Raw genomic sequence first — 26,158 nt, 5'->3', positions numbered from 1 at the left:
GACAGACTAAGGTTCGGTTCCACTGGTTTTGTGCTTTTAGTAGTCTGCCTGTGTCCACCAAGCAGACCCCCAGAACTGCCAGGGACTAAGCCATCAACAAAGGAGTACACATGGCTCCAGCTGCATACATAGCAGAGGATGGCCTTGTCATGCACCAATGGGAGGAGAGGTCCTTTGTCCTATGAAGGCTTGATAGTGTAGGGGAATCAAGGGCGGGGAGGTGGGAGTGGGTGGGTGGGTGGAAGAACACCCTCATAGAAGCAGGAGGAGGGAGGATGTGATAGGGTGTTTCTAGGAGGGAGAGAAATCAGGAAAGGGGATAACATTTGAAATGTAATTAGAGAAAATATCCAATGAAAAAATTAATCTCAGCACATTTTCCCAAACTCAGGCTTTGATCTTCCTCATTTATGTGTAGCTTAGAGAATTAATTTATTAATTAAAAATAGATTTTTTTTTAAACTCCAGAAAGCCTTTACCAATCTCCAGCTAGATACTAGATACTTGTTTTTACACAGAAATTCACTTCCTGTTTAGTAGAAATTGCATATACATTTAAAAAAGAGTATGTACAAAAAATAATTTACTTACATAGATGACTGTGTGTTAAGAAATAATGGATCACATTGTTTTAAAGATTTATTTATTATTATATCTAAGTACACTGTAGCTGTCTTCAGACACACCAGAAGAGGGCGTCAGATCTCTCTACGGATGGTTGTGAGCCACCACATGGTTGCTGGGATTTGAACTTGGGATCTTTGGAAGAGCAGTCAGTGCTTTTAACTGCTGAGCCACCTCTCCCCATGGATTTTTTTTAATCTGTGGCTTTTATATAAAACCACTCGGTGGACTTACTTCCCCATAAACTTTTTCTTATGGCATTGAAATAATCAAAAGAAGAACATTTTAGAAACAAAGTTTATTTTAAGGGAATATAGGCTCTGCTTAACACATGCAATAAAAACACTCATTTCAATACTGCAAATATGGAATGAAAACTTCAGTCTCCTAATTCAGTATAGAATCGCACTCTGAATTTCACAGCTTGCTCCCAAGCTAGCCTGTCGCTGACCTTGGTACGCCCCTTCCTGCTCCAGAACAGCAGGGCTGTGGAAACAGTTGCATTTCTTCATAAGAGAACTGTTTTGTTAAGCCCCTTCTCAATAAACAGATTGTTTAACATTAAAAATACTTAATGTCCTGAGAACTCATCCAGAGGGAGTTTTTAATCCCCTTTCTACTGATGCATAGAACGAAAAGCATTTTCTTCATGAGTTGGTGAAGAAGTTTCTGAGAGACTGAGTTGGATTTTCTCCCTCGTGACTGGTCATCTGTTCTCTACCCACTGGGCCGCCTCCTGAGGAAAATGGCTTCTTCCTCACACACATCCCTATTGACAGCACCTTGGAACACTTTATCCTCTCTACATAATCTTCATTGACTAGACCAGCATTTCCCTCATTTCTTATCAAGCGTGAACACAGTAACTGATTTGGGGAGTGGGAGAGTCTCTGTTAAATGACCGAGCATGAGTAATTTTTTCAATATTAAAATGATGAAAAAATTTGGAAAAACATTGTTCTTAACTGTGGAAGAAGTATTTGATTTTCATAGAGAAAAGGAAAACATATTTGGTCAGTGTTGATATCTGAATTATAATTTACTGTCTACGGCTGACTTGATAATTTGATATGGGGCAAGTCACTCAAACTCTGGAGAGCTGCAGACATTCAGGGATGGGACGAGAATGGGCAACAAACATAGCGCTGAATTTCCAGGTATGTGTGTCCGCTCTGACTTTTGTGTTAAATTGATCATATTTATGGACAGAAATAAAGGCAAATGTATACAACGCTTAATACAAGTTATCTTTCTTAATTGCATAAACTTTCTAAATAACATAGTTAAATATAAGAGTGAGCTTTATTTATTGCTATACAGACCAAAACCAAAACATGATTCGCTTATAACTCTTCTAACTCTGAGACAGCGATTTTTGTCAGTATTAACACAGGACAATATGCCACCTAAATCAACTAGAATTCATTAAGAACCAACAGTTTGCCCACTGAAAGCTTTTTCTTTAAGGTCAATTAAATAAAAATGTTAGAGCTGGCATTGTGAAGGTTTATCTCTTGCAAAAGTGAAGTTATTTTATTCTTAGCCTCCTTTTGATTAAAACCAGTGGCCAACGCCGACAAGGCCCTGAGAAATGGTTCTGAAGATGAAGTGCCAGGGCTACTCAGCCTGCAATCACAAACAATTAGGGAAAAATGGAGCAAACACTTCATTCTTTTCTCTAGGCTGCATGGCAAATTGCATTTAACATCTCAGGGTTGTTGCATTTTAAAATAAGGTCTCAAACTCAGCAATTTTCACGGCAACTTCAATCAAGAAATATTGCTTAAATTTTTGTTATTACTATAGAAATGAAAAGAGTGATTGTCTGTATGATTAGCCTCGAAGATTGCTTTGGGAAGAGTTTGACAGTTCTGGTAACACATTTATTATCATTTACAATCCTGGTAGAACTGAATACTACATTGGCTCTCAGGACAGTTTTATAAGGGTCCCTCTTTATTTGCTAATTTTACTCCACATTTTTAACATAAAAGAGGAAATCCTTGCAATGTGTTAATGTGTAGACAATGTACTTTTAAATCATGATTTAAAAAACATTCCCAGTCAATAAAAAATAAACACACAGTGGAATAAATTTGACCCAACTGATGCCTACTATGTGCAAAAGTTTGTGCTAAACAGTTTGAAAGATATGTGTAACTTAAACGGGGTGTGATGTAATAACTCAAATTGCAAGAAAGAGAAAGAAACAGAGTAAGTGAAGAAAAGTTTAGCACTTTTGTGTTTTTATGTGTGTGTATGTGTGCGAGTGTATGTGTGTGTGTGTGAGTGTGTCTATGTTTTAGTGGGTATGTCTGTCTGTGTTTCTTGTACTTTTTTTTCCTTTTTCTTAAGTTGTGGATTTTCAAAGATGTGTTGTGTGTGTGTGTGTTAGAGAGAGAGAGAGAGAGAGAGAGAGAGAGGTGTGGAGTTGGATGGGAGCATCTGAGAGGAGCTGAGGAAGGGGAAACTGTGATCAGAACACATTGTATGAAAACTATTTTCTTTTTTTTCTTTATTAGATATTTTCTTTATTTACATGTAAATTTCTCCATTCCTAGTTTCCCCTCCAAAAAATAAAGAAACAAACAAAACCAACAAAAACAAACTCCTGTTGCCTCCCCCCTCCCCATGCCTGCCACCCCACCCTCTCCCACTTATTGGCCCTGGCATTCCCCTACACTGGGGCACAGAACTGAAAACTATTTTCAACAACAAAAAAGAAAACCCTGGCAGTGATTGCATTTGAGCTGTGTGGACATTGCCTGCCCTGCCTCACTTGCTTAGCAGCACTGTATCTAAAGAGACTAAACTGACCTGATGTTCACAGCTGGGGAAGTTCACTGCACACCCACTTATTTTATATTTATTAGGTAATTAAAAATTGGTTAGAGGCATAATAGTTCACAGAAGAATTCCAGGACCTCCTGCCATGGGCCCCCCTGTTTAGAAAGGAGGGATTATACAAAATCTATGAATCAACTTTGGAAACAAATCCAATATTAGCAGCTGTCAAAAATACATCTTTTAACTGATTAATATTTTCTTATAAGAACTATTAAAAAGAAATACTTATCCACAAATGTGTTTATCATATATTTATAAGACCAGAAAATTTTAGCAACTTAAATAATACGGTCAAATTTGGTTGAGAAAATTAACAGTATTTTTCTTGGTTGAACATAACACACACATTAAAATTATAATTATGGCCGGGTGTGGTGGTGTACTCCTTTAATCCCAGCATTTGGGAGGCATAAGCAGGTTGATGTCTGAGAGTTTGAGGCCAGTCTAGTCTACACAGCTAGTTCCTGACCATCCAGAGATACACTAAGACCCCGTCACACACACACAAAAGATGATTATATTGTCTTTGTAACATCATGGAAAGGCACACACACATACAGCATAAAAAGTTGTATGAAGTATTCTAATTCTGAAAAAAATAGGCAAATGAAAAAACTTGGAAACGTGTTAACTGACAATTTTGTTTGTTGATGTCATGATGGTGTCTTGATGAACACTCAGTTTATATCCGTTTTCTAAGAATCTAAGCATTTTATTTTGATATAGCAAAGTATTCTAGTGTATAACAGTCTTTTTGTGTGCTGAGGGAATATAAAGTGGTACAGCTGCTGTGCAAAGTATGGTAGCTCTTGAAAAAAAAAAAAAACTACCATATGATCTAGTACCCACCAGAACTGAAGGAAAGGATTCAAGCAGATGCTTGTACACATGTGTTCACATATATTCAAAGAAAGGTCACTTAAAATAGCCCAAAGGTGAAGGGGTTGCTAAACCAAGTGTGGTGTATACACACAGTGGATTCTTAGTCATCTTTAAGAGGGAAGACAGTTGTGACACATACTGCCACATGAATAAGTCTAAAGGCTTGTCTGTGAAATACTTCACTCATCATTTATCATACTAGCATAATTACATGAGTATGAGTTATCTATGGTAGTCAGAGCCTTAAAGACAAAAGCAAAATGGCAGACTCCTTGGATAGAGGACAGGAAAGCTATTTAATGGAGACAAGGTTTTGAAGTTTTCAAGATAAAATGACTTTAAAGATGAATGACGATGGTTGTAAATGAACTGCATGTTAGTATAGTTTAAAATGGTAAACTGCATGTCCTTTTCACCACAATCTACACAAAGAAAGTGGCTACGATGGGACAAGATGTAGCTCAGTGGGCTGAGTGCTCAGTTTGCACTCAGGAGGACCTGGGTTCTATAATCCAGACACGGTAGCATACTCAGACTTGTAATCAGGAAATAGAGGAAATGGAGCAGAGGTTCAAAGTTCTCCTCTGCCTAAGAAGTTGGAGGCCAGCATAAGCTAGTTGAGACACACACACACACACACACACACACACACACACACACACACATGCATTATCTATAATGTGCTTAAAAATAAAATAATTGGGGCTGGAGAGATGGCTCAGCAGTTAAGAGCACCGACTGTTCTTCCAGAGGTCCTGAGTTCAGTTCCCAGCAACCACATGGTGGCTCACAACCATCTGTAATGAGATCTGGTGCCCTCTTCTGGTGTGTCTGAAGACAGCTGTAGTGTACTCACATACATAGAATAAATAAATGAAATTTTCCATATATTTTATTGTAATAGTTTTAGAAAGGGATAAGGGATAGGGTGTCTTTTTTTCTGTTAGAAATAAAAAAGGGGTCTAGTTTACAAGCTAAGAGTAAAGTACAATTAAAAATTGAACCCACAGAGCAGCTTGATAAAGAATCTTAAATGTCACCAAATTATATTCTATATTAAACTGAAACTTGTGCTTTAAAAGTCTGTACTGTTTGAGTATTTTCTGTGCCTTTCCTTTCCTCGCTCCCTAGGTAGAAGCAGAGAGTGTAAATGTCAGTAGGTAGCAGTAAGAAGTACAGCTGGGAGACTACAGTTCACTCACAACTCCTTAGACATAAAGATGCTTTCACGAAGGGTGAGAAACTGGAGGTCCAGGGAAGTAAACATTGTATAAATTCATAGTAACAGGCCTGCCAATCCCAGGCCCTTGATTCACATGACAGTGTCATTGAGACTCTACGCCATGTCCTCTTAAAAATACCACACAAAACATTCAGGTCTTTTTTTTCTTACCATGAAGTTATTTTATTAAACATAAAATTCTTGTATGGTTCTTGTGTCTGTGGGTCTGTTTTGGGGATGTTATTTTTATATTCACATAAGTTTCTTTTCTCATCTTTTGACTCTGAGAGAGGTTGTACTTTCTTTACTCTTATGAGTAACATATTTTATACATTTGTCTCACACTCTTAATAATCAATATTCTCTAAATTACTATAATTTACTCAAAATAAAATTTTAAATTCTTCATAATAAAAGTGATAGTGTCCTTCTTACCCCAGACTGAGGTTAGGAATCACACTAAGCACACCTTTGGTGGCAAATGACAGCAATTTTATTGCCCAGAAGGAGCATACTGGCTGTCTAATTGGGAAGTCAGAGGACGCATCTTAAGACATCACTTGGAGACTCAGATATCAGTCAATAATATCACCTTGTTTTCATTGCCTTATCCTTCAAAGGCTCTTCTACTGGCAGGCAAGTCCCTCCCACAAAGGACACAAACTAAAGAAATCACTTCCTAAGAGTCCACATCCCAACCGCAGGCTGTGTGCCCACTCGTGTGACTGGCAATCCCAAAGATGACTCATAGAACAGGGGTAGACTTTCAAAGAAAAGAGTCTGAAGAATAGGACTGGGGAAATTGGACACAGAAGAGAAGAATTTCACTGTCCGCTGAACCAGGGTTTGCTTACTTAATAATGTAATGGTGTCTTTATTCAGACTGATAGATCACTACTGCTCCTGTCCAAGCCACTCTGGAATTTATGCCATTTGGTGGACTGCGTGGTTGTCTTCCTAACATTCAAATTCTTTTCTTTTATAAAACTTGCTACCAGCTGAACCTTAGTGGGAAGGCAGGCTGCATCCCACATTAGGGAAGTTGAAAGGGGTCTAGGAGGTGGCCTAAGGTTGGCCATTTTCCTGGGGCTTTCATTGCAGGGGGCAGAAACGGTTCCAGTTCCTTCTGATAGCAGCCAGTGCTGTTGGGACCAGGAGCACTCATGCAGTACACACTGTGTCTGGGGCAGCCCTAAAGGCTCTGGCAACCTAATGAATGAACAACTTAATCTTGAGCTTGTCACTCAGTTCCTCGAGCTCTCAGTCTCAAAGCTCGCTTTTCACCCTTTCTGCTGAGTGAGCTGCCTAATATTATGTATATAAAGTAGCTCTTTTTCTTTCAGCCCAAACTACTAATTGGTATATGGCTCTTAGTAATTATTTTGAAGAATAATTATGTCTCCAAGTTGCTAGTGATGGATAAATTAAGATATGATTAATCTCTTTCATGTATTTAACAGCTTCAAAATTTATTATTTTTTAACAGCTTCTAGAATTTATTATTTCTTCACACCCCTTTATAACGATATTAAATTATTAAAGCCATAAAGCACATTAGTACATTTAAGGGATATTTTTAAAAAAATATACAACTGCTTTCAACTAATACAAACTATTTGAAATTACTTCCATGTTCTATATGTAATGTGTGACATCTAGTTTCAAGTTTCTATAACTGCACTCTTGCACCTTTGCCATTGGTAGAGACTAGCATCTTTTTGAGTGGAGGAGGTTCACCATAAATATGATGGTTATAAGATGGTGATAATTTACTATAATTAGATGAGATAGTTATGTTTTCATGTATCCACATAAATGCATATAAATATGTTCATAAGATACCAGGTGTAGACTATGTTATTTCAAAATTCTAATGGTGGCAGTTTAAATACTTTTTGTTATTACTAATGGCTCAGTACCTAAAGTGCCCTTCCAAGGTAAATTAATGAGGGAAATGTGCCCGCCCGTTCTGACTTCGTCCGTGAATGACAGCATTCATTCTCTTTAGATGTAGCTCTCTATTTGCTCTTCTGCAGCACTTTCCATAGAATTCCGGCTCGCTCTGCTTCTCACCTATCTTTTAACATAGATGGCTGGAGCAAGTCCATTGCTCCAATTGTATGTAGCTTAAAAAGCTCTGCAGTGCTTCAGTCTCCCATTGTGTCTGACTTGCCTGAGTGCTCCGCACGCATGGCAGTTCTCTGTGCTTTCTGTTTGCTAAACCCATTTGTGCCCATTCTTTCTGAAAACACTTGTTCATCTGGGATCTCAAATTGACTTCTCCCTATTCTGTGTCCTTAACTAGAAATGCATCATTAATGTTGATTGAGCTCTTGCAAAGCCCTCCATAAAGCATGAAAGGTACATGAGACTGGGCTGCAGTGTTTGCAAATACCTGTTTGAGGCAAATTGAGAGGAAAAAATGAGAAATAATTGGAAACTTAAAAATAATACATATATATCAGATTAGTCTTTTTTGATTGTTCATAGAGACAGTTGTAAAATGTTTTGAAGGGAAGAGAGAGGGAACACCAAGCTACAAATACAGACTGAACAAAGAGTAAAACCAAATCAGTAAAATTATCACAAAGAGTTCCTGAAAAAACAAACCCCTCATATTATCGCAAGGAAGATGTAAAGCATGTAGGCAGTGAATATGAGCTACAGTGTTTAAATGTTAACACCTTTATTTTTTAAAAATGAGTACAGCTGTTGTATTTATGATTTATACAATAGTAAGATCACTTTAAAAAACTACTGGTAAGAAGTATTTTTATACATTTGGAAATTAATTAGAATCATAAAATTATAAACTAGAAAAAATGTGGAATTATGAGTTTACATTTACACAACTGTAAAATCATAAATTTTAATACTTGTAAAAAGTTAGAGTCTTTGGTAAAAGTGTAATTCATTTAAAAATATACCAAAATGTGTTATCCTGATGCACTTCTCACTCAGGATCCATGGAAATGGTCGTGGCTACAGCCTGAGCAGAAAAGGCATGTTGTTCTAATGCTCATCTCTCTCTCTCTCCCGTGTACCTTCCTGCCACATCGCCAGTCTGCAGTCTTTGGAACTATGTGTGGAATTGGACAATGTCAATAAATGAGTATATGTATAATCAAAAGAGCATACACTTAAGGTGAAGCCAAATAAATGTATATAAGGTAAATAATTTCATGTAAGGTAATTAAGATTTTCAAAGATATTTCTACATTTCTTTGACTAGCTATTTTATTTTTAGGTTACAAATTCTTCGTGTCTTCTATTAAATCATTAACTAGCTATAAGCAAATGTCATTACAAAAGCAAAATTTTAAGATAAAGTGCATACATTGAATCTGAAAGGTGCCTTTTGAATAAATAAGTTAAGTTAAAATTAACAGATTAGTGCTATATGGTATAATTAATATTTTTTAAAAAAATAAAAATGTGTAGAAGCAGACTGCTTTTAATAAAATAACAATGTGTTCCTGGCTGATCTAGTTCTAAAAAGCAGCTATGAACTTAAATAACAATTTAGTATTGGTTTTCTTTACAAATATTTTAATAATGAAAAAGGTTAGAAAGATGGACAACAACAAACAGTGAAGGGCTCCAAGGCTGTCTGGAGTCTCTAAGCTTTTTTGCAGAGACAACTTACTCTGATGAAGAAAATTAGCTTCTAATGCATAAACAGACCAACTTGATTTGATTCCCTTAAAAACCAAGACAACTCAACCATGTGTGTTGCCTCTACTAATACAGAACTAAGAATAATTTATTTCCTTTTATGTCAGTAATATTTAATTGAAGCTGTAATTAAGGTTTAATATTTTAAAACACTGAATGCTTCTTATAATGTATGACAGCCATGAGCAAATAACAACGTGCATATTGCATACATAGGATTACTTTAAAGCTTGTCGTTAGTGCCTATAAACATACATGCAGTATACATGTATACACACAGGGCATCATGCGCATTGTGGACAAAAACGCTCAGAATCATAGTTAACTGAGAACCTAAGGCTGTGAGAACAGTGTAAGGGTTCTTATAGTGATCCTTATAGAGCAGCTATAATTACAGTTGACTGTCATATGTAGATATCAGGAGGTGGGCTTACTGCATTCTACTGGAATTGAAAATCAAGTCATAGTGCATTTGATCGGCTGCATGCAAAATACATCTATTACTGAGAACAAAGAAATACTACTTGTACTGTAGAAATTACACTTTTTAATCTAAGCTAAATATATTGGAAGAAAATGAAGTAATTTATAGTCTTTATGTATATTAGCTATATAGTTGCTTAACACAAACTGCTGGCTAAATAGCACATAATTATTAATTGCTAATTCATGGGTATTTGAAAAAGCAATGGATTTGCAGTGGAAAATATCTAGGATTAGACATTATAGAACATCCTTTTCGTAAGCCACACTTTCTTTAAAAAGATAGTGCATGCTGTGCCTGTCTCAATAGGGGTATTAGAGTAAGTCATTCAAAATGTGTGCCAGGGATAGAGGGCATCTCTCCCTAGAAAAATCACTCCTAGAAAAATATCTCTTGCATTTCATGATATTTTGCTTGTTTTGTTAAATAGGAATGGGATGGGGACAAATGTATTGACCACAAATAACATGGAGCATCACCTATTTGATAGTCCCAGGGGAGTTGTTCTTCACATAAGTGGCATCTGCTGTCATGGCGGAAAAAATTTCTAACCTGCCAAATCATGTTCAGAATCACGCCCTTACTGTTTACATGTAAGAGCACCATGATTTATATGAAAAGGCCGCCACAGGCTAGTTCTGTGTTTACTGTACCCAGCAATGCCTAAACTAATGTTTATTATTATTCTTTGGGTCACTATCAACTTATGTATTAAAATTCTCTCATATTCAAAAAGAATTCAGATGTAATAAAAATATTTATAAAATATCCACAAATTTAAAAAAAAAACATAAAAGATATCATTTATGAAAACCTATAGAAGAAGTTTAAAAATCCCAGAATGTTCAAATGGTGTGGTGTAATATTATCCTTTTCTGCTTTATATTTTTCTGTTCTTGAACACTTTTCCCCAGGAAAAACATTACACTTATTTGTTCTACTATTTTAAAAAGACACTTTATTATAAAAGTTTGATATTCATTTCTATTTATAAAGGAAAAAGCACAGAGTCCTAACTTCATAATAGGCGCAGGCTCCAGACACTGGGAAGTGGAAACTGCAGTCCAACTCAGACACCTTCTGGACATCTTAAGAATTGCACAGTGAGTCTCTGAACAAAGGCCTGGCTGTAACAGCTATTTAAAAACCACACATTAAGAAGCGCAAAATCAATCTGTAATTAGGTTTGAAATGTAAAAGATTACATGATTCAAATTACAAAAGCCAGTTTTTAAATAAGGCATTAAAAAGCACAAAGTTCTTGCATGCACATTGAAATGTTAGTTTCTAAAATACCTTTGAGACCATTTTCAGGTAGATTATAAGGTTCAAACAGTCAGATAAAGTCCCCTTATGTATACACAAGGAACATTGTAATAGTATGAAAGTTATATGCAACGTGGATCCAATGCTTTGAATACAGGGTATTTTCTGAAGTGTGCAGCTTATTTATGTCAAAATATGACTAACAACTTAGCTCTCATTTTTTCTGACATAGGCTCTCTTGTAGCTCGGGTGGCATCAAACTCACTGTTCCTGCCTCTACCCCTGATAACTGTGAGCCACCATGCCTGATTCATGCAGGGTTAGTGACTGAACCCAGGGCTTTGTGCATGCTAGGCTAAGCAGGCACTCTCTTACCACCTCACAGCCCCAGTTCATTTAGTCATCAGTTTAAAGAATAGGAACCAACACGGTCCACAGTTGGGTACACTTAGGAACTCACATTGATGCCCACTTTTTGCATTGGTCACTAAGCAAGTCAGACGGTTGTCCTGGCCTCTTTTCTCTCACTGCAAAGAATAGCCCTAAAAAGTAATCTGTGGCAAAACTCAACTAGCAGGACTGGCTTTGCTTTAGCAATGGTTGCATTCGTCTCCTGGCTCCTGTTCTCTGAGTTAGAGCAGTCTTAATTCCTATACAGTGCCTGCAGTGATATGACTTTACAAACAGTTTCAGGCTGAAAGAGGCATGTTCAAGCTGAGTTTTGACCTTTAATCATGACCTCTAGTAATTCTAAATGAGTAGCTAGTTAACAGACCAAAGTCCTCACGGGGCAGGCCGCCATGAGCTCTCACAACTAAATGCTTCTGATACCAGAATTTGGATTTCTAAAATTTGTTTCATGTTCTATCACTTTTATATTCTCAGATTCTTATATGTATGTATATATATGTATACATACATATATGTGTGTATATATGTATAAAAGTATATATATATATAAAAGTAGTAGGAAAAACAGTCAAAATGGTATATGATTTGGGTTCTAGTGGTCGTTATCAGATCCATGGGCAGTTACTGAATAGCCTAGTCTGAGACATTTTGAATTTTGAGTGCTGCCAAATCTCATTTGAGAAATTATGTGTATGCTTATTCATTTTTGTATATTTCACATGGAAAAACATGCCATATGTAGCACACTTAGAGGATTCTAGCCAGAAATAATGGTGGGTTTGGTGTGAAAAATATATTGCGTAATTTCCTCCTCTCTTGGTGTGTATAGAAAGAGCCATTTAAATGAACATATATTTTACAAGCATTATATATAGCTTTGAATTTTTCAGGTTTGTGTACACATCCATTTTCTATTAGAGAACACATCAGCAATCAGTTTACATTTCATGTACTTTACCTAGAGATTTTTACTTCACCAAAGGGTTTAGAGTCCCTTAGCTGATTTGATGAATTCATTACAATAAATATATACATATTCAGTTATGACAAGAAATACTTTCCTCAAATGAGAGATAAATGCAGATAAATCATATGTCCTATTGGGGTCTTGGCTAAATCACATTTGGAGGACAACTAATTGTCTAAAATTTATCCAAATTCAACAAAAATTTTATTTGCCACTAATCACTGTTGCAGATTTTGGAAAGCTAACATGTTGAAATGTCTTTGTCATAGCACCATTTCCCAGGAGCTGCATGTGAATAACAGAAGCATTTCTACCTAATGTAAATGTTTCAGCTATTTTGGTATTTAACATTAGACCACCATGACTTAAATGGTGTGACCTTCCATTTTTAACACTCTGACATTTTCCATTGTTAATAAAGTATTATTTGTCATTGGTAAGTTAAAAAAGTAAAGAAAAGAAATCCCGAGTGTGGGTGGTCCCTGGGGTTGAGTGAGCCTGGGGATGGGTCAATGCTGGAGGCAAGGTAGGGGGAAATTTTAAAGAAAGCTTGGAATGTTTACAGAATTCTCTGCTTTCCCAATCTCAGTGTTGAATTTATTTGCTGTTGAATATAAGTGAGCCGCATGACGGGCTGCATGAGTGCAGTGGGTCTGCAGGAAGTGCATTCCCATTTTTTCTCACTAGTGAGTACTTCCTACTTGTGGAACACATTTCAACTTTAATTGCCATGTTAAACTTTTAGAATTATTATTACAAATCTCTGAGGTTTGGCAAAGATTTCGTGTATGTAGGAAAGAAGGTCTTATGGTAAGAACTTTTTCTGTAAAAGCAAAGTACGCTGTGGAAGCATATAGCAAAGTCACTCTTCTTAGACATGGTTAGCAGATGTGGAGAGGTTTCAAGTGGAGAAGAATGTTAACGGCACACCGACAGCTGTGCCTTTCTTCATCTTGAGGGACCTGGTGCATTTGTACAATTGTACATCTAACGTGATAAGAGAGGAGAGAGCTTATCCCTTCAAGCTGCCGAAAAGTTATTTCTTTATGGATTCTCTGAGGATTGTTGTACAGAATCCCTCTATTCTTGGTTATTTTTTGTCTGAAATTAGAAATTCAGATAGTTATAAATTATAAAATAATAATGAGCATTATGCAGTAAACTTAAGTTGCCCTTAAGTTCAATATATGCTATACAGGATTTACAATATGAATTCCAAATTTCAAATAAAAATCTATAATTAGGTTGGGAATGGAGACACAGCAAGGCAGGAAGGTGGAGAGGTTGGGGCCACGGCAAGAGCCTGCTTCAAGCACATACACAAGCTAGGTGCAGTGGTGCATGCCTTTGATCCTAGCACGTGGGAGGAGGAAGCCTTTGTGAGTTTGAGGCCAGCCTGACCTACAGAGTGATTTCCAGGACAGTCAGAGGTATGTTAACTAGCCACTGCTTCAAAAACCAAAGATGCTCCGCTGCAAAAAAAAAGACAACAGCAACAACTCAGAACACTGCCATGTCTTGCTAATGCTTAGTCGGGCTTACATTTTTGCAAACTAATCAATTTGATTCTTTGTAGGCATTCATAAAAATGCAGATACCCAGATCCACGTGCTGGGTAGGAGCACACATTTAGAACAAGGGGGAACATTAAAAGGAATGGGCAAGATTCTTTCTCAAGCCGGAACACCATCCCCAGCTGTTCCAAAACAGAGCAAGCAAGGATCTGAAGTTAGGGAGTAGGTGTTTTCTAAAGACCATGCTTTTCAAACAAAAACCTGAGCAGTGTCATCAGAGAATAGCAAGGGAAGGATTTTTTTTTTTTCTTCAGAAAAGCCAAGGAGCTGCTGACAAATCTTGAATAAAGATACATGTGAGAAGAAAGTTACAGAGACAAGAGCAGAGCTGGACTCACAAGAAAAAAGGTAGGGAGAGGAGGAGGAAGACCAAGGCAACACCCCAAAGACAGCATTTTACTCCCCAGGAGACTGAGACCGACCTCACAGATCCAACTGTGTGTAGAGTTGAATCTTTTGAACAAAAACGTAATAATCCTCACTATGATTAGAAAGGTGAGAACTAAGATAAATACCACATTGATAAATTATGCCGAGTCTATTTGGGGTGTGTGTGTGTGTGTGTGTGTGTGTGTGTGTTGTGTGTGTGTGTGTGTGTGTGTGTGTGTGTGTAGGAGGGCTGTGGTGGAAGGGGGAGGGTATAGGTGGTCCACAATGAGTGTGTGGTGATCAGAGAACAAAGATCAGGAGTGGTTTCTCTCTCCAGCACGTGGGTTGCTGGCGATGAAACTCGAGTCCTCAGGCTTGGTAGCAAGTACCTTTACTGGTTGAGCCATCCCAATAACCCCTGGTTTCTTTGAAGATGCTTTTCTTTAGGAATTTTTTATATATCCCCACAAATGATAACCTCCTACTCTTAGTAGGCCCAGGGATAATTTTATAACTATTGTGATTTAGAACAAGGGGGAACATTAAAAGGAATGGGCAAGATTCTTTCTCAAGCTGGAACACCATTCCCAGCTGTTCCAAAACAGAGCAAGCAAGGATCTGAAGTTAGGGAGTAGGTGTTTTCTAAATGCTAATTAAAGTTAATATACTAAATGAAATACTTTCCATGTCTTCCTCTTTTAGTATTTCCCATCCCTTAAAGCCCTGGCTCTCAAACTCTTCCCTCAGGACGGCTTCACGAGTTTACTAATGGTCCCGAGGGAGCAGCATCATCTCTTCGGAAGATACTCTATGTGACTACAAGATTCTGTTTTGTTTTAAGTTTTCTGATTTCTACTTTTAGCAGAATTCAGCACTGACTCCCCTTGGGAGTTGTTCATGATGACATGCAGAAAATGTAAAAATCTTTGAAAGAAGTCAGGAAATTCTTGTTTACACTGAGAACAGATCAGTCACAACCCCATAAGTGATTCAATAAATTTAAAAAAAAATACAGTTTTGAAATCAGCATGGCCACAGACAACTTGACAAAAATGTATAATGCTAAGATGCAAACTAAACCATGCAATTTGAAGTAACATTAGACATCAAATGAGATTGCTGTTTTAAATGAGGGTTTTTTTTTTCTTTCTTTTTTTATTGTTGTTGCTGCTGCTGCTGTTTGGTTGTTTTCTCGTTCTCTCTGAAACTCTTTGTAAAAATACCTTCAACGTCAGGAGTTAAGGTGAAGTCAGGTGCCAGGAAGTGGCTAAATCCAGCAGGCAGAATAACATTGGTTATTTTAATAGGAGAAGCTTTAACATGGCAGAAGGACCCGCTATCCGTAGGAGAGCCGGTAACAGGAACGAACTACACAATAAAATAAAACAGTTAAGAACACCTTACCTCTGAAGCTGAAATAAATAGGCTTAGTCCTTATCACAAGCCCCAAGGCACGATAAACTTTAAAAAGCACCTTTACATGTGAGGCTCGCCTAAGCTCAGGATTGGTACTCCTGCAGCCCCAGGGCTGACTCCCCTCAGTCTTGTGGTAGTTTTTTCAGACTGTGCTGTACTGGTCACTAGAAGCCAGACCTTAGTGGCCCATCTTACTTCCAAAAGCTCTTAGTAGGGAAGGGCGGAACCATGAACATGAGACGATGTTTTTGTAATGATTCTTTTCCTTTCCTCAATTTTTTCTTTTACCTTGTATGTATGAATGTCTTGCCTGTCTACATGTATGAGTGTGTATCACATGCATGCCCAGGACCACCAGAGGTCGGAGATCAGAAAAGTGTGTGGAGCCCTTCAGAATGCATAGTCTATATAAGCCACCATGTGGGTGCTGGAAGCTGACCTGCCTTCTGTGTAAATTGTTCTGTTTTCCTTAGGACTGTGAGCTTGTTAAAGAAATGCATTCTGAACACATGGTTCCACTTTGCTCTTTGTCTAAAGTAACCAACTTGACTTCAGCAAGCATCACCAAGAATGTAGCTTGTCAGTGGGTCCCAGGGTTCTTTAACTAATGCTGTGTAGTCACAGGCTGCCTAAAAGTTCATTTATGGGAGTTTATTTCTGTCACTAATATGTTATGCGTCGACTTTTCTCTTAAAACCAAACCCTGAACACATTCAGGTGAAAACGTTGAGCTGAATTTGCCCTTCTGCTTTTGAAAAGAGACAACCTTAGTGATCAGACTAGAGACATCTCAATTGAGAAACTTGAAATCTTTCCTAATCTTGTTTCTTCTGAACAGCTAGAAGAAATAATGGCTTGGTTTTGTTGAAGCCATGAAAGAAAGTTATTGTTGAACTTTAAAATACACTTTTGTAAAACAAAGATTTCAAACATTTTATTCACTTTACTGGGTATAGATGGATCAAAATAATTTTAAATAAGATGCTTTCTTATGTAACAAAAGTAGATAGTTAAACTCTTTTATATAGGGCTATTTTAAAAGGCAAGAATAGTTACATTGAATAATAATTATACTGTTACAGCAGAATAATGGAAAAATAGGAATTCTGGAGAAAAATGCACAAGTAAACAATAATGAAATGAAATGCTGAAGGTTAGTCTACACATTTTCGATAAACCAGTTTAAAATGTATATATGAAAAATAGTGTTTTAAAGTATTGTGATTATTTGCTTTAAAATTTAGCAATATTATTTTAAAATAGAACTTAAACATTTTAACTAAGCAATAGTTCTTATAAATGCCTCTATGGAACATCATATGCAGTGTAGCAGGAGCATCTTCCCCCAAGGGTGTCCACTAGCCTCATTTGTACACTTATGAGGACCTTACCTTACATGGCAAAGGAGATTGCAGGTGTGATGGAAGTAAGGACTTTGAAGTGGGGAGATTATTCTGGATTATCTAAAAAGAGGGAGACAGAAGGGTCAGAGGGGGAGAAGGAGCTATGATGACAGAAGTGGGAGGAGCAGAGCAATACCACTGCTGGCTGAGAGCCAGGAGCCAAGACAGCCTTGGAAGCTAGAAAGCACACAGGCTGAGCAACCTTCCAGAGCTTCCAGGAAGGAATGCGGCTCAGCCCATCCTTCCATGCAAGAGCCAGGGTCAGACTCCTGCCTCCAGAACTGTAAGACAATCACCACATGCTCTGTTAAGTCAATGATTTGGGCATGATTTGAAGCAAGAGCAACAGAAAACTACTTCATGGAGCATGTGGTTTTGTTGTTTTTGGTTTTGTGTTTGGAGGAGTTGATTGAAGATCAAGAAAGGGAAAGAAGGGGCTGGAGAGGTGGCTCAGTGGTAAAGAGCATTGACTGCTCTTCCAGAGGCCCTGTGTTCCCAGCAACCACATGGTGGCTCATAACCATCTGTAATGGGATATGATGCTCTCTAGTGGTGTGTCTGAAGACAGCAACAGTGTACTCATATAAATAAAATAAATACATCTAAAAAAAAGACTCTCTTAAAAAAAAGGGAAAGAAGGAACTAAATTTCATGACTTGTTCTTTTTTGAAAGAGTGGAGCCTATGACAAGAACTCGAGTACACAGTGTTAGGCAGTACTCTTAGCTACATCAGTGGTTAGAACTCAAAGCTACACTTAATTTTTTTTTAAACCTATAGATCAATCTTTTTTGTTTAAACTAAGTTTTATTAGCATTGAACAACTATGAGCCTTAAGGTCTCTGTAGATACTTTAACTTATTCTAGAAGTGTGTTTAATCAAAACATGTCAAGATTAATTTTTAAAATTGGAGTTAGTTAGAAAGTCGAGTCATTAAAAATTTTAAGTGGAGATAAAATTGTATCTCGGCGGTAGGACACTTGCCTATTATGACCTATGTTAGCCCCCTAGCACCACTAAACAGGATAAAAAATACAAATACAATACATATTTATCTTTTGACAAAATTTTTCAAATTGCATATGTTTGATGAAGAAGAAAACCCCTGCCTTTTTGAGGCAAGCTTTCAGGGAGCCCCTGGCAAGGATGACTTTGACCTTCTTATCTTCCTGTCTCCAAGTGTGGTGGTTACAGGTAGACACAGCACCATGCCTAGTCAAGGCCATTTTCTAAGCAAGGGTCTTTGGTTGATATTTTATCTGATTATCCTTTAAGATTTTGCATGTCACTTCTTCTGCTGGTTTCTTTAAAACAGCATAAACTTTTAAAGATATGAAGAAAATTTAAAGACAATAAGTTGTCTAGGTTTAAAAGTTAGTTCTCTCTAAATCTGTGCCTTTTCTCCTGCATTTTATAGCTCTTTTTAAATCGCTCATCCAGTTTGACATTGTGTGTATGTGATTACTCTTTCTCCGATTTCCCAAAGTATTGAATTTGGTTTTTATATCAACGTAGAACGCCTAACTTAAAATTTGAACTTACATTTCATCTGTTGATTTAGTATAAAACCACACAGCAGGTTTTATTTTTTTCAAAGCCATCTTTCTAGAGTATATGACGCAAAACCATCTCTCTATGAGTGACTCTTGCTGAAGAGAGACATAAGCTAGAAGAGTCGATAGGAACAGAAGCACCATTTTTAAATGAAGGGTTGAGGGGAGCCATCCATCAGCATGTGTTAACCCTAGGATAGAGTGAAAGCCTAGTAGGAAGGCTTCCATCTGGATCAACCTCACTGTTTCTTCTTCTAGAGCCTTTTTACCTTTGTTGTTTCATGACAGGGTTTCTCTGTGTGACCCTGGCTGTCGCTCTGTAGACCAGGCTGGCCTCACACTCAGCAACCTGCCTGCCTCTGCCTTCCGAGTGAAGATCCTGTCCTTGATGGAACCTTGGATTTTTGACTCTAATGTCCTTGAATTTTTTTTCTAGTTATGTGAAAGGTTCAATGACACAGCCCCTCTGCCCCTGCTCAAGGTTGTTGTACCATCTTTTGGATTACTCTAAAAGTTTCAGCTGGCTTCCCTCTCTACTCCTGTCTCTTCTTCTAACTTGCAAAAGCTCAACTGTAATAATTCTACATGTCTGTTAAAAAAAATGAAAAAAATCATCTTTCTGTGTTAAATACAGTATTTAGAGATTGATCAGAACAAATAAAAGTGACTAATGATAAAATCCCTAAAATCCTACTTCTGTTGTTTCTTCACTCTGGATTCTGCTCCTTTCACGGTCAGGTCCATTTTAGGGCTCATGGGTAAAGAGCCCAGTAATCCTGAAAATCTCTAATAGCAGCACATGTCTCTGTTAGATGAACTACGCAGTCCCGAGAGTTGAGGTGATAATTCCCCTCCTTCCTCTGTGTTTAAATTGAAGCAATTTTATAATTAGTTTCTATAAACATGGCTTGTCCCAGTTTCTTACCTTCTACCGTCATTTGAAGTACTGAACAATGAAATATTAAATAATTTGCCTTATATCAATGTCTTATTAGGAAAAAGCTTCTATTGATAATAGTCATTAAGCAAATACTACAATTTACAGAATCACATGTGCTTAAAAAATTAAGTCAAAATGTACATGATATAATGCTCATTTACAATAATCTACAGTAAAGAAAGTGTGAACACTATACTTACCGAGCTTTTCTTTGCTTGTAGTTCAGAGAAATGAAATTCAGCTTTTGCCCTATCATCAGAATTTATAGGAATTCCATCCAACATCTGTAAATTAGGCAGGCGGAATATGAGCACATGTCGATGAACCATTTTTCTACAAATCTAAAGAAAGGTAAAAACAATTGTTTATTCCCCAAAAGAAAAAAAAAAAACTTCAAAAGAAGGCAGCTTGAGAAAGGCCACAAGGAAGATGGAGAGCGGCTACTTTACAGTACTAACTGCTACAGCAGGAGCTTCTTACTGAAAGACTTCTCAGTCTGCTGGGACACCAAACAAAAATAGAAACTATTTGTCATCTGAAGCTACCACTCAGAGGCTGTCTTCCTCCTTTCCTGTCTCTTCCCGCCTTCTCCCTTCCCTCCTTTTGTCTTTCCCCCGCTCTCCATGTATTCCAGTCTGGTTTGCAAAATCATCCTCTTGCCTCAGCCTCCTCAGGGCTGTGACGCAGGTGCATGCCACCACCACACGCAGACTGTCATCCCTCTAAAGTCCTTAGCAGTGACCACTAGCTAGCACCACAACTCATGGGCAGAGCTATATGCAACTTTATTTCTATGTAATTGGTTTAATGTGAGGTTTTCCAAAAGGTCCTATTTCACTTAATTCAGCATCTTCTGATCTGTATGTATGATCCTTTTCTTCACAGTGTTAACCTGCTCAAAAAATTTCATAGTCTATAAAAAGGTATGTAGTTGTAAGTAGAGCAGTTGCGGGGTGTCTATTTCTAGAAGGTTCTGCTTGCAAGGATGGCTTTTTCCTTCTGTTTACTGCTTGGCCTTGGGAATGTTCGTATCACTCCTTGGTTGATAAGGGTAGTTGACTATGTCTTGATAATTGCTAAAAACAGTAGGATCAAAAAAATAAAAAAGTAGGATTTATACTCAACCTCTTTTCCATCTGGAAAGTTTCAGTTCTTGATTGGAAAGGGTGCCTATGTGATTAACTTTCAATTGTTAAATGCTACGTCTCTAAGGGGCTCCCTTGAATAAAAACAACATGGAAGACATGCCATTTTTGTGTCTAAATGAAGAGTGTGCTCTGTGTTCCCATCATGGGAAGAATGCATAAGGAAGTATACATACAGATTCCTTCAGACTCTACCTTTCTCTTCCTCATATCCTGTGAGTTTGTGTCCTTACTATGGCATTGCAATTGATCTTAGTTGTGGATCCCTACTATCTTAGTCACAAGGAAAGCATGCTGACTGAATCTCTCTCATAAATCTCTGAAGTAGTGGTAATCTTGAGGACTCCTAATATAGGAAGTATACAGCACTATCTGTAACAGCAAGCAACAACAACCTCTTGGATGAATGGATAGGCTGGGCCTGCTGGCTCATGCCTATAATCCTGGGCCTGCTGGCTCATGCCTATAATCCTGGGCCTGCTGGCTCATGCCTATAATCCTGGGCCTGCTGGCTCATGCCTATAATCCTGGCACTTTAGAGGTTAAAGCAGGAAGGTCTCCGTGATTACAGGTCAACCTGGTTTATATAGTGAGTTACAGAGCAAGCTGAAATTAAAAAAACAAAAAAAAAGAAAGGAAGAAAGAAAGAAAGAAAGAAAGAAAGGAGGAAAGAAAGAAAGGGAAAGAAGGAAAGGAAGAAGGAAAGGAAGAAACAAAGAAAATGAACAAACTGCTTGAAGTGAATGTGGCAGGGCCATGTTAGTGACAGAGAAAGATCTCTAGCACATGTAGCAGCCAAACAAATTGCTGGCCACATTCTAGATTACAAAATACTTTTCCTAAATACCAAAGAGCAGAGAGCTTGCTTCCTCTGATTGAAAAGCTTCAACACTGGAGGAAAATGATGAGGATACAACTGGAAACACATCATAGATTAAAAAAAGAATAAAAATGTGTGCAGATATGAAGACTAGTAAAGGCAATGTATTCAAAAACTTTCAGGACATGCTTAGAGCAATACAATGTAACCTAGAACTTGCTGATTCAGAAATATATTGAAAATTAATATTAAGCATAAATGATTAAGATTAAGAGATATGAAGTTGAGAATTTCCTTGAAAATTTTCAAGAAACTAAAAGAAGGAAATGACCAAGCACTGGTGTTGGTGAAAGAGAAAGCAAACAGCGGCCCTGGTAAAGAGATGTAAGATGCTCTGAAGACGAACTGCGAACAAGGCATGAGCAAGATTTATCAAGAAGAGAATGGTTAGAAAGAACACCCTGAGCTTTCTATGATAGTAATACATTAAGAGCTTAGATCAAAGAACAAGACCTACAAAAATTTAACTTCACAAAATAAGCTTCTAAGGAAGAAGAAAATGTGATGGGATTTCTACTCATGAAGGAATTTGAGCCAGCAAGTTAAAGGGCAGCTTGTAAAATAATTAGGGCCCAAGGGTTTTAGAGCTAAGGTCTAATTCCCTCTTAAGAACATATGAGTCTTCAAATGAACCCATAGACTAGGAATAGTGTTCCCAAATTAATCTTATAAAGCAAAAGACATTGTGCCAGATTTAAAGGTAGTGAATAAAAAGATAAAATCATAGTTTTTTACCTGCATAGATGTAGATATGCTACATTAAATATTAGATTGAGTCCAGTAAAATATAAACATAAATATTTCATACCAGGAATTTAAGGATAGTTTTATTCTACTAAGTCTGTTAATGTGATTTACCATATCAGCAAATTAAAAAGAAAACTATATTATCTATCAGTCAAAACATAGTATGCACACATTTGAATAAATGTACATTTCATCTAATCAGGTAATATGCCATCATTTATCATGGTTTATGGAAAATTATTAAATTTCTTCTGAAGGTCCTGAGTTCAAATCCCAGCAACCACATGGTGACTTACAACTACCTGTAATGAGATCTGATACCCTCTTCTGGTGCATCTGAAGATAGCCACAGTGTACTTAATTATGATAATAAGTAAATCTTTCAAAAAAAAAAAAAGAGCACAGTGTCTGGCCGGGGTCTGGTGGTGGCGCACGCCTTTAATCCCAGCACTTGGGAGGCAGAGGCAGGAGCATTTCTGAGTTCAAGACCAGCCTGGTCTACAGAGTGAGTTCTAGGACAGCCAGGGCTATACAGAGAAACCGTCTCGAAAAAACAAAAACAAACAAACAACAACAACAACAAACAAAAGCATTAGCGCAATGCAGTGTGTAAAGCTTTCCAACTGGATCTGGAAGCCACCCCCACCAGGCATGTACCCGACCAGCTCTTTCGTATTAGCTTGAAATCAACTGCTCTGGGTCAGATGAAAGGCCCTTGTCCTGCCATCACGTGAGCACCTCTCTCCAGTTCACTGTCTTGCGGCCCTTGGCATGCTGCTGGGGATCCTGGACCTGCCTGCCTCGAGGCCTTTTCAGGCTTCCATCTCCTGCTGTCAGTTCTCATGCCAAACTTTCCCGAGCACTCCGCACCCTGACCAGAAGGCCATCTCTTCTTTGTCACGTTTTTTTATTTTTTTCAGTTTGCTTACATGTGAAATGCTCAAGACTCCAATAAGAAAAGTGACAGATGTCTCCCAAGTTAACTTAAAATAAGTACATTCTAATTAAAACATCGACAAGATTCTTCTTCAATTTAATTTGCTTCCTAAAGCTCACAGGAAAGTGTAAGGTGGCAAGAATAGCAAAGACAATGAAGGAAGCAAAGGATCTAAGGAGGAAGAGGAGATAGAAGAGGAGGGGAAGGGGAAACACTCTAATAAGAATTAAGACTATATAAAAGGTTACGCATCATTACACTGTAATATCATTACAGTGGGCAGGTAAGCTAAAGGGTGCAGCCCAGAATGGAAAGCACATGCTTATGTTAAGCAGAGATGATCTGCAGTACAGTTATGTGGAGACAACACTAAGTCCAAATTGTGTTGGGTCAGCTAGTTATGTATGTAGAAAGAGAAAGATCAAATTACTTACTCATATCATATAAGATAAATTGCATATGACTATTGGGAAATTAATATGTTATAAAGGTAAATAAATACTCACTGGGTTGCCATAGACAGTAAGCTCTCTGAGAGAAGGAATAACATCAAGTTTTTCCAGTTCTGTGATATCCTATGTAAAAGGTAATGAATTATATTCAGTTAGCTTACACCTCCTAATATAAACTACTGAAGTCGTTTTATGCAAGTTTTAGATTTCAGGTAGATCAAACTTAGATCCTCTGATGTGAGCATGAGTGAGGACTAGACTCCTAATACCTGACTTGCAAAGATGACAACACTGCAATGTGGGAAATGAGAAGAACTTGCAAGATAACCGCTAACTTTTTCTGGAAAAGTTTTAAGTCATCCTAGGGCTTAGATGACGACCTCAGTAACAGAAGGATGTGACATTGGCTAAATGCTGACATCCCATCTGTGAAAGATAGACAGATAACAACTATTTCTCTGGTTAAATGTTTGCCCTTCATACTGTATAGGACTAGTTATTATCAGTGTAAGTTTGCAATGTTGTAGTTTTTGCAAATTTCAAAAAGATTGATTTCTATTTAGTGGGTGTGTGTTTTGCCTTCATTGTGTGCTCAGATGTTTAAAAGTACATGGAGAATCTGGATGTCAGACAGACGGATCACTTAGCCACAGGGCTCAAATGAGTCCATGAAGCTGAAATCTTCTTTTGTGTTGCGATGATTCTTAGAAAGAAGGCAATAGGCCACGTTTTCCTCAGTTGACAGTACTGGGCATACTGGGGAAGTTGAAAGCTCCACACCATGGCCTGCAGGTCAACAAGGGACCACATCTACCTTTATCTGAAGGACTAGTGTTTTTAATAGGGCTTTCTCTTGTCCTATCATTCTTTGCTAACCCAGAGTTTGTATTCTTAGAGCTCACCTGTAGAAATAATACTGATTGCCCAAGTTGGTATGAATCCAGAGAACAAAACCTCTCCCTCAAAGAAACCTTGGATGAATAGCCAGGTTCAGAAAGAATATGTTTTTTAGAAGAATTCAACTAAGTTTCCAACCCACGCTCACTCCTCAGAGTTGATTTTTCCCTCCAGTTACCTTTACATGGTCACACTAACAACATACAATAACATTATCAGTCATAAGTGTAAGTTCAGATCTGAAACAATCCCCCTAAACTCAATGGAGAATATCATTTCAATGATAAAAAGTAAAAGGATAAAATAATTCAACAACCAAGAAACCTTAGTCATTCTTTCAATGATGTGTGCCTAATCTTCTGATTTGTCACATAGTTTACTATACAGCTGTATTAAATTTTGATAATAAACCCCACTAAGCATGATTCTGTTCAAGTTGCTCAGGAGGGGGCTATCATACTAAGCTGATCTCATATCTCCTCCATCCCTTATGAGGAATAGGGTGTCAACAGTTGAGCAAAGACACCCAGGGAAAAAGCTGGTTTACATGGTCTTAGCTCCTTTGAGTATGCTGCTAACTGGGTGTCCTGGCAGACAGCAATGACATTTTCCAGGAGGGTCCTTACCCATGACATTCTCTTAACAGATCTCTCTGGACAAAAACTGTTTACAGCCAATTAACCTGGAATCTATGGAATTAACAAGCTTCTAATGAGATGGCGCAAAAGCTTAAATAGAAATGGCAATGTTTCATGAAACACTCCCCTACTTTGAGACTACTCTGTAAAATCTATTTTTGGAGACTGCATCTTTTATTCTGAGCTAGATAGCTTATATAGTATGGGAATAAAATAACTAAGAAACCAATAGACTGTCCAAGGTCTCAAGTGGACTGATAAGCAAATCTGATACCAGATGAGGGCGTTGATAGATGTGTGGAGGTCTCATTTGTTTTTACTGAGCTTGTTTAAGCTTGGTCTTTGGGCATGCTGGGCACGTGCCCTACCACAGACCTGTTCCCTCCAGCTCTGAATCTCATTTGTTAAGGTCACCTGCTGTTGCCAGAAATATTTCCCATAGAATACCAATTTTTTTCAATTTTTATTTCTTCTGAATACAGTTTTAGTAAGATCACTGCCAATGTGGTCTGGCTTTCCTTAGATTGAGGTTTGAATCTGGATTAATCAGGTGCATACTATTTTTCACAATAAGATTTTTCCTACTTGCTTTGTTAAAAGAGACATTACTCATGATTTCCTTCTGACCTTGGAAAGAAATCTTATATTACCCCAGAAAAGGCTTTATGAACTGTAGCAAACAGAGCCTCAGATGAATATTTGTCAAGCATCTAGTGTCTACCATGTACCTTGTGCTGTGCTAATATAAACATAGATGAGATGAACACAGAAATGTTCTTGCAGGGGTGGGGGAATGTACAGTTTAGTCTGTTTTTGAAGCTGCCTTAGA

The 26,158-nt window shown here is 37.7% G+C and overlaps 1 protein-coding gene across 1 annotated transcript in view; it reads right to left on the bottom strand.

The window, feature by feature from the left end:
* Positions 1 to 13,079: 13,079 nt before the first annotated feature.
* The window catches only part of Lrrc9 (leucine rich repeat containing 9), a 74,391-nt gene continuing 61,312 nt past the window's right edge, over positions 13,080 to 26,158 (bottom strand). Inside the window, 6 exon segments of the mRNA XM_031356690.1 lie at positions 13,080 to 13,469; positions 13,472 to 13,479; positions 15,545 to 15,689; positions 17,129 to 17,200; positions 19,834 to 19,974; positions 23,849 to 23,917. Of these exon segments, the coding sequence (XP_031212550.1) occupies positions 13,260 to 13,469; positions 13,472 to 13,479; positions 15,545 to 15,689; positions 17,129 to 17,200; positions 19,834 to 19,974; positions 23,849 to 23,917 (645 nt within the window). The 3' untranslated portion in view covers positions 13,080 to 13,259.

This window comes from Mastomys coucha, unplaced genomic scaffold, assembly GCF_008632895.1.
Source record: "Mastomys coucha isolate ucsf_1 unplaced genomic scaffold, UCSF_Mcou_1 pScaffold6, whole genome shotgun sequence".
In the NCBI taxonomy this organism is placed as follows: Eukaryota; Metazoa; Chordata; class Mammalia; order Rodentia; family Muridae; genus Mastomys; species Mastomys coucha.
The sequence above is the reverse complement of the archived record's forward strand: the minus strand, read 5'-3'. Positions and strand labels throughout refer to the sequence as shown.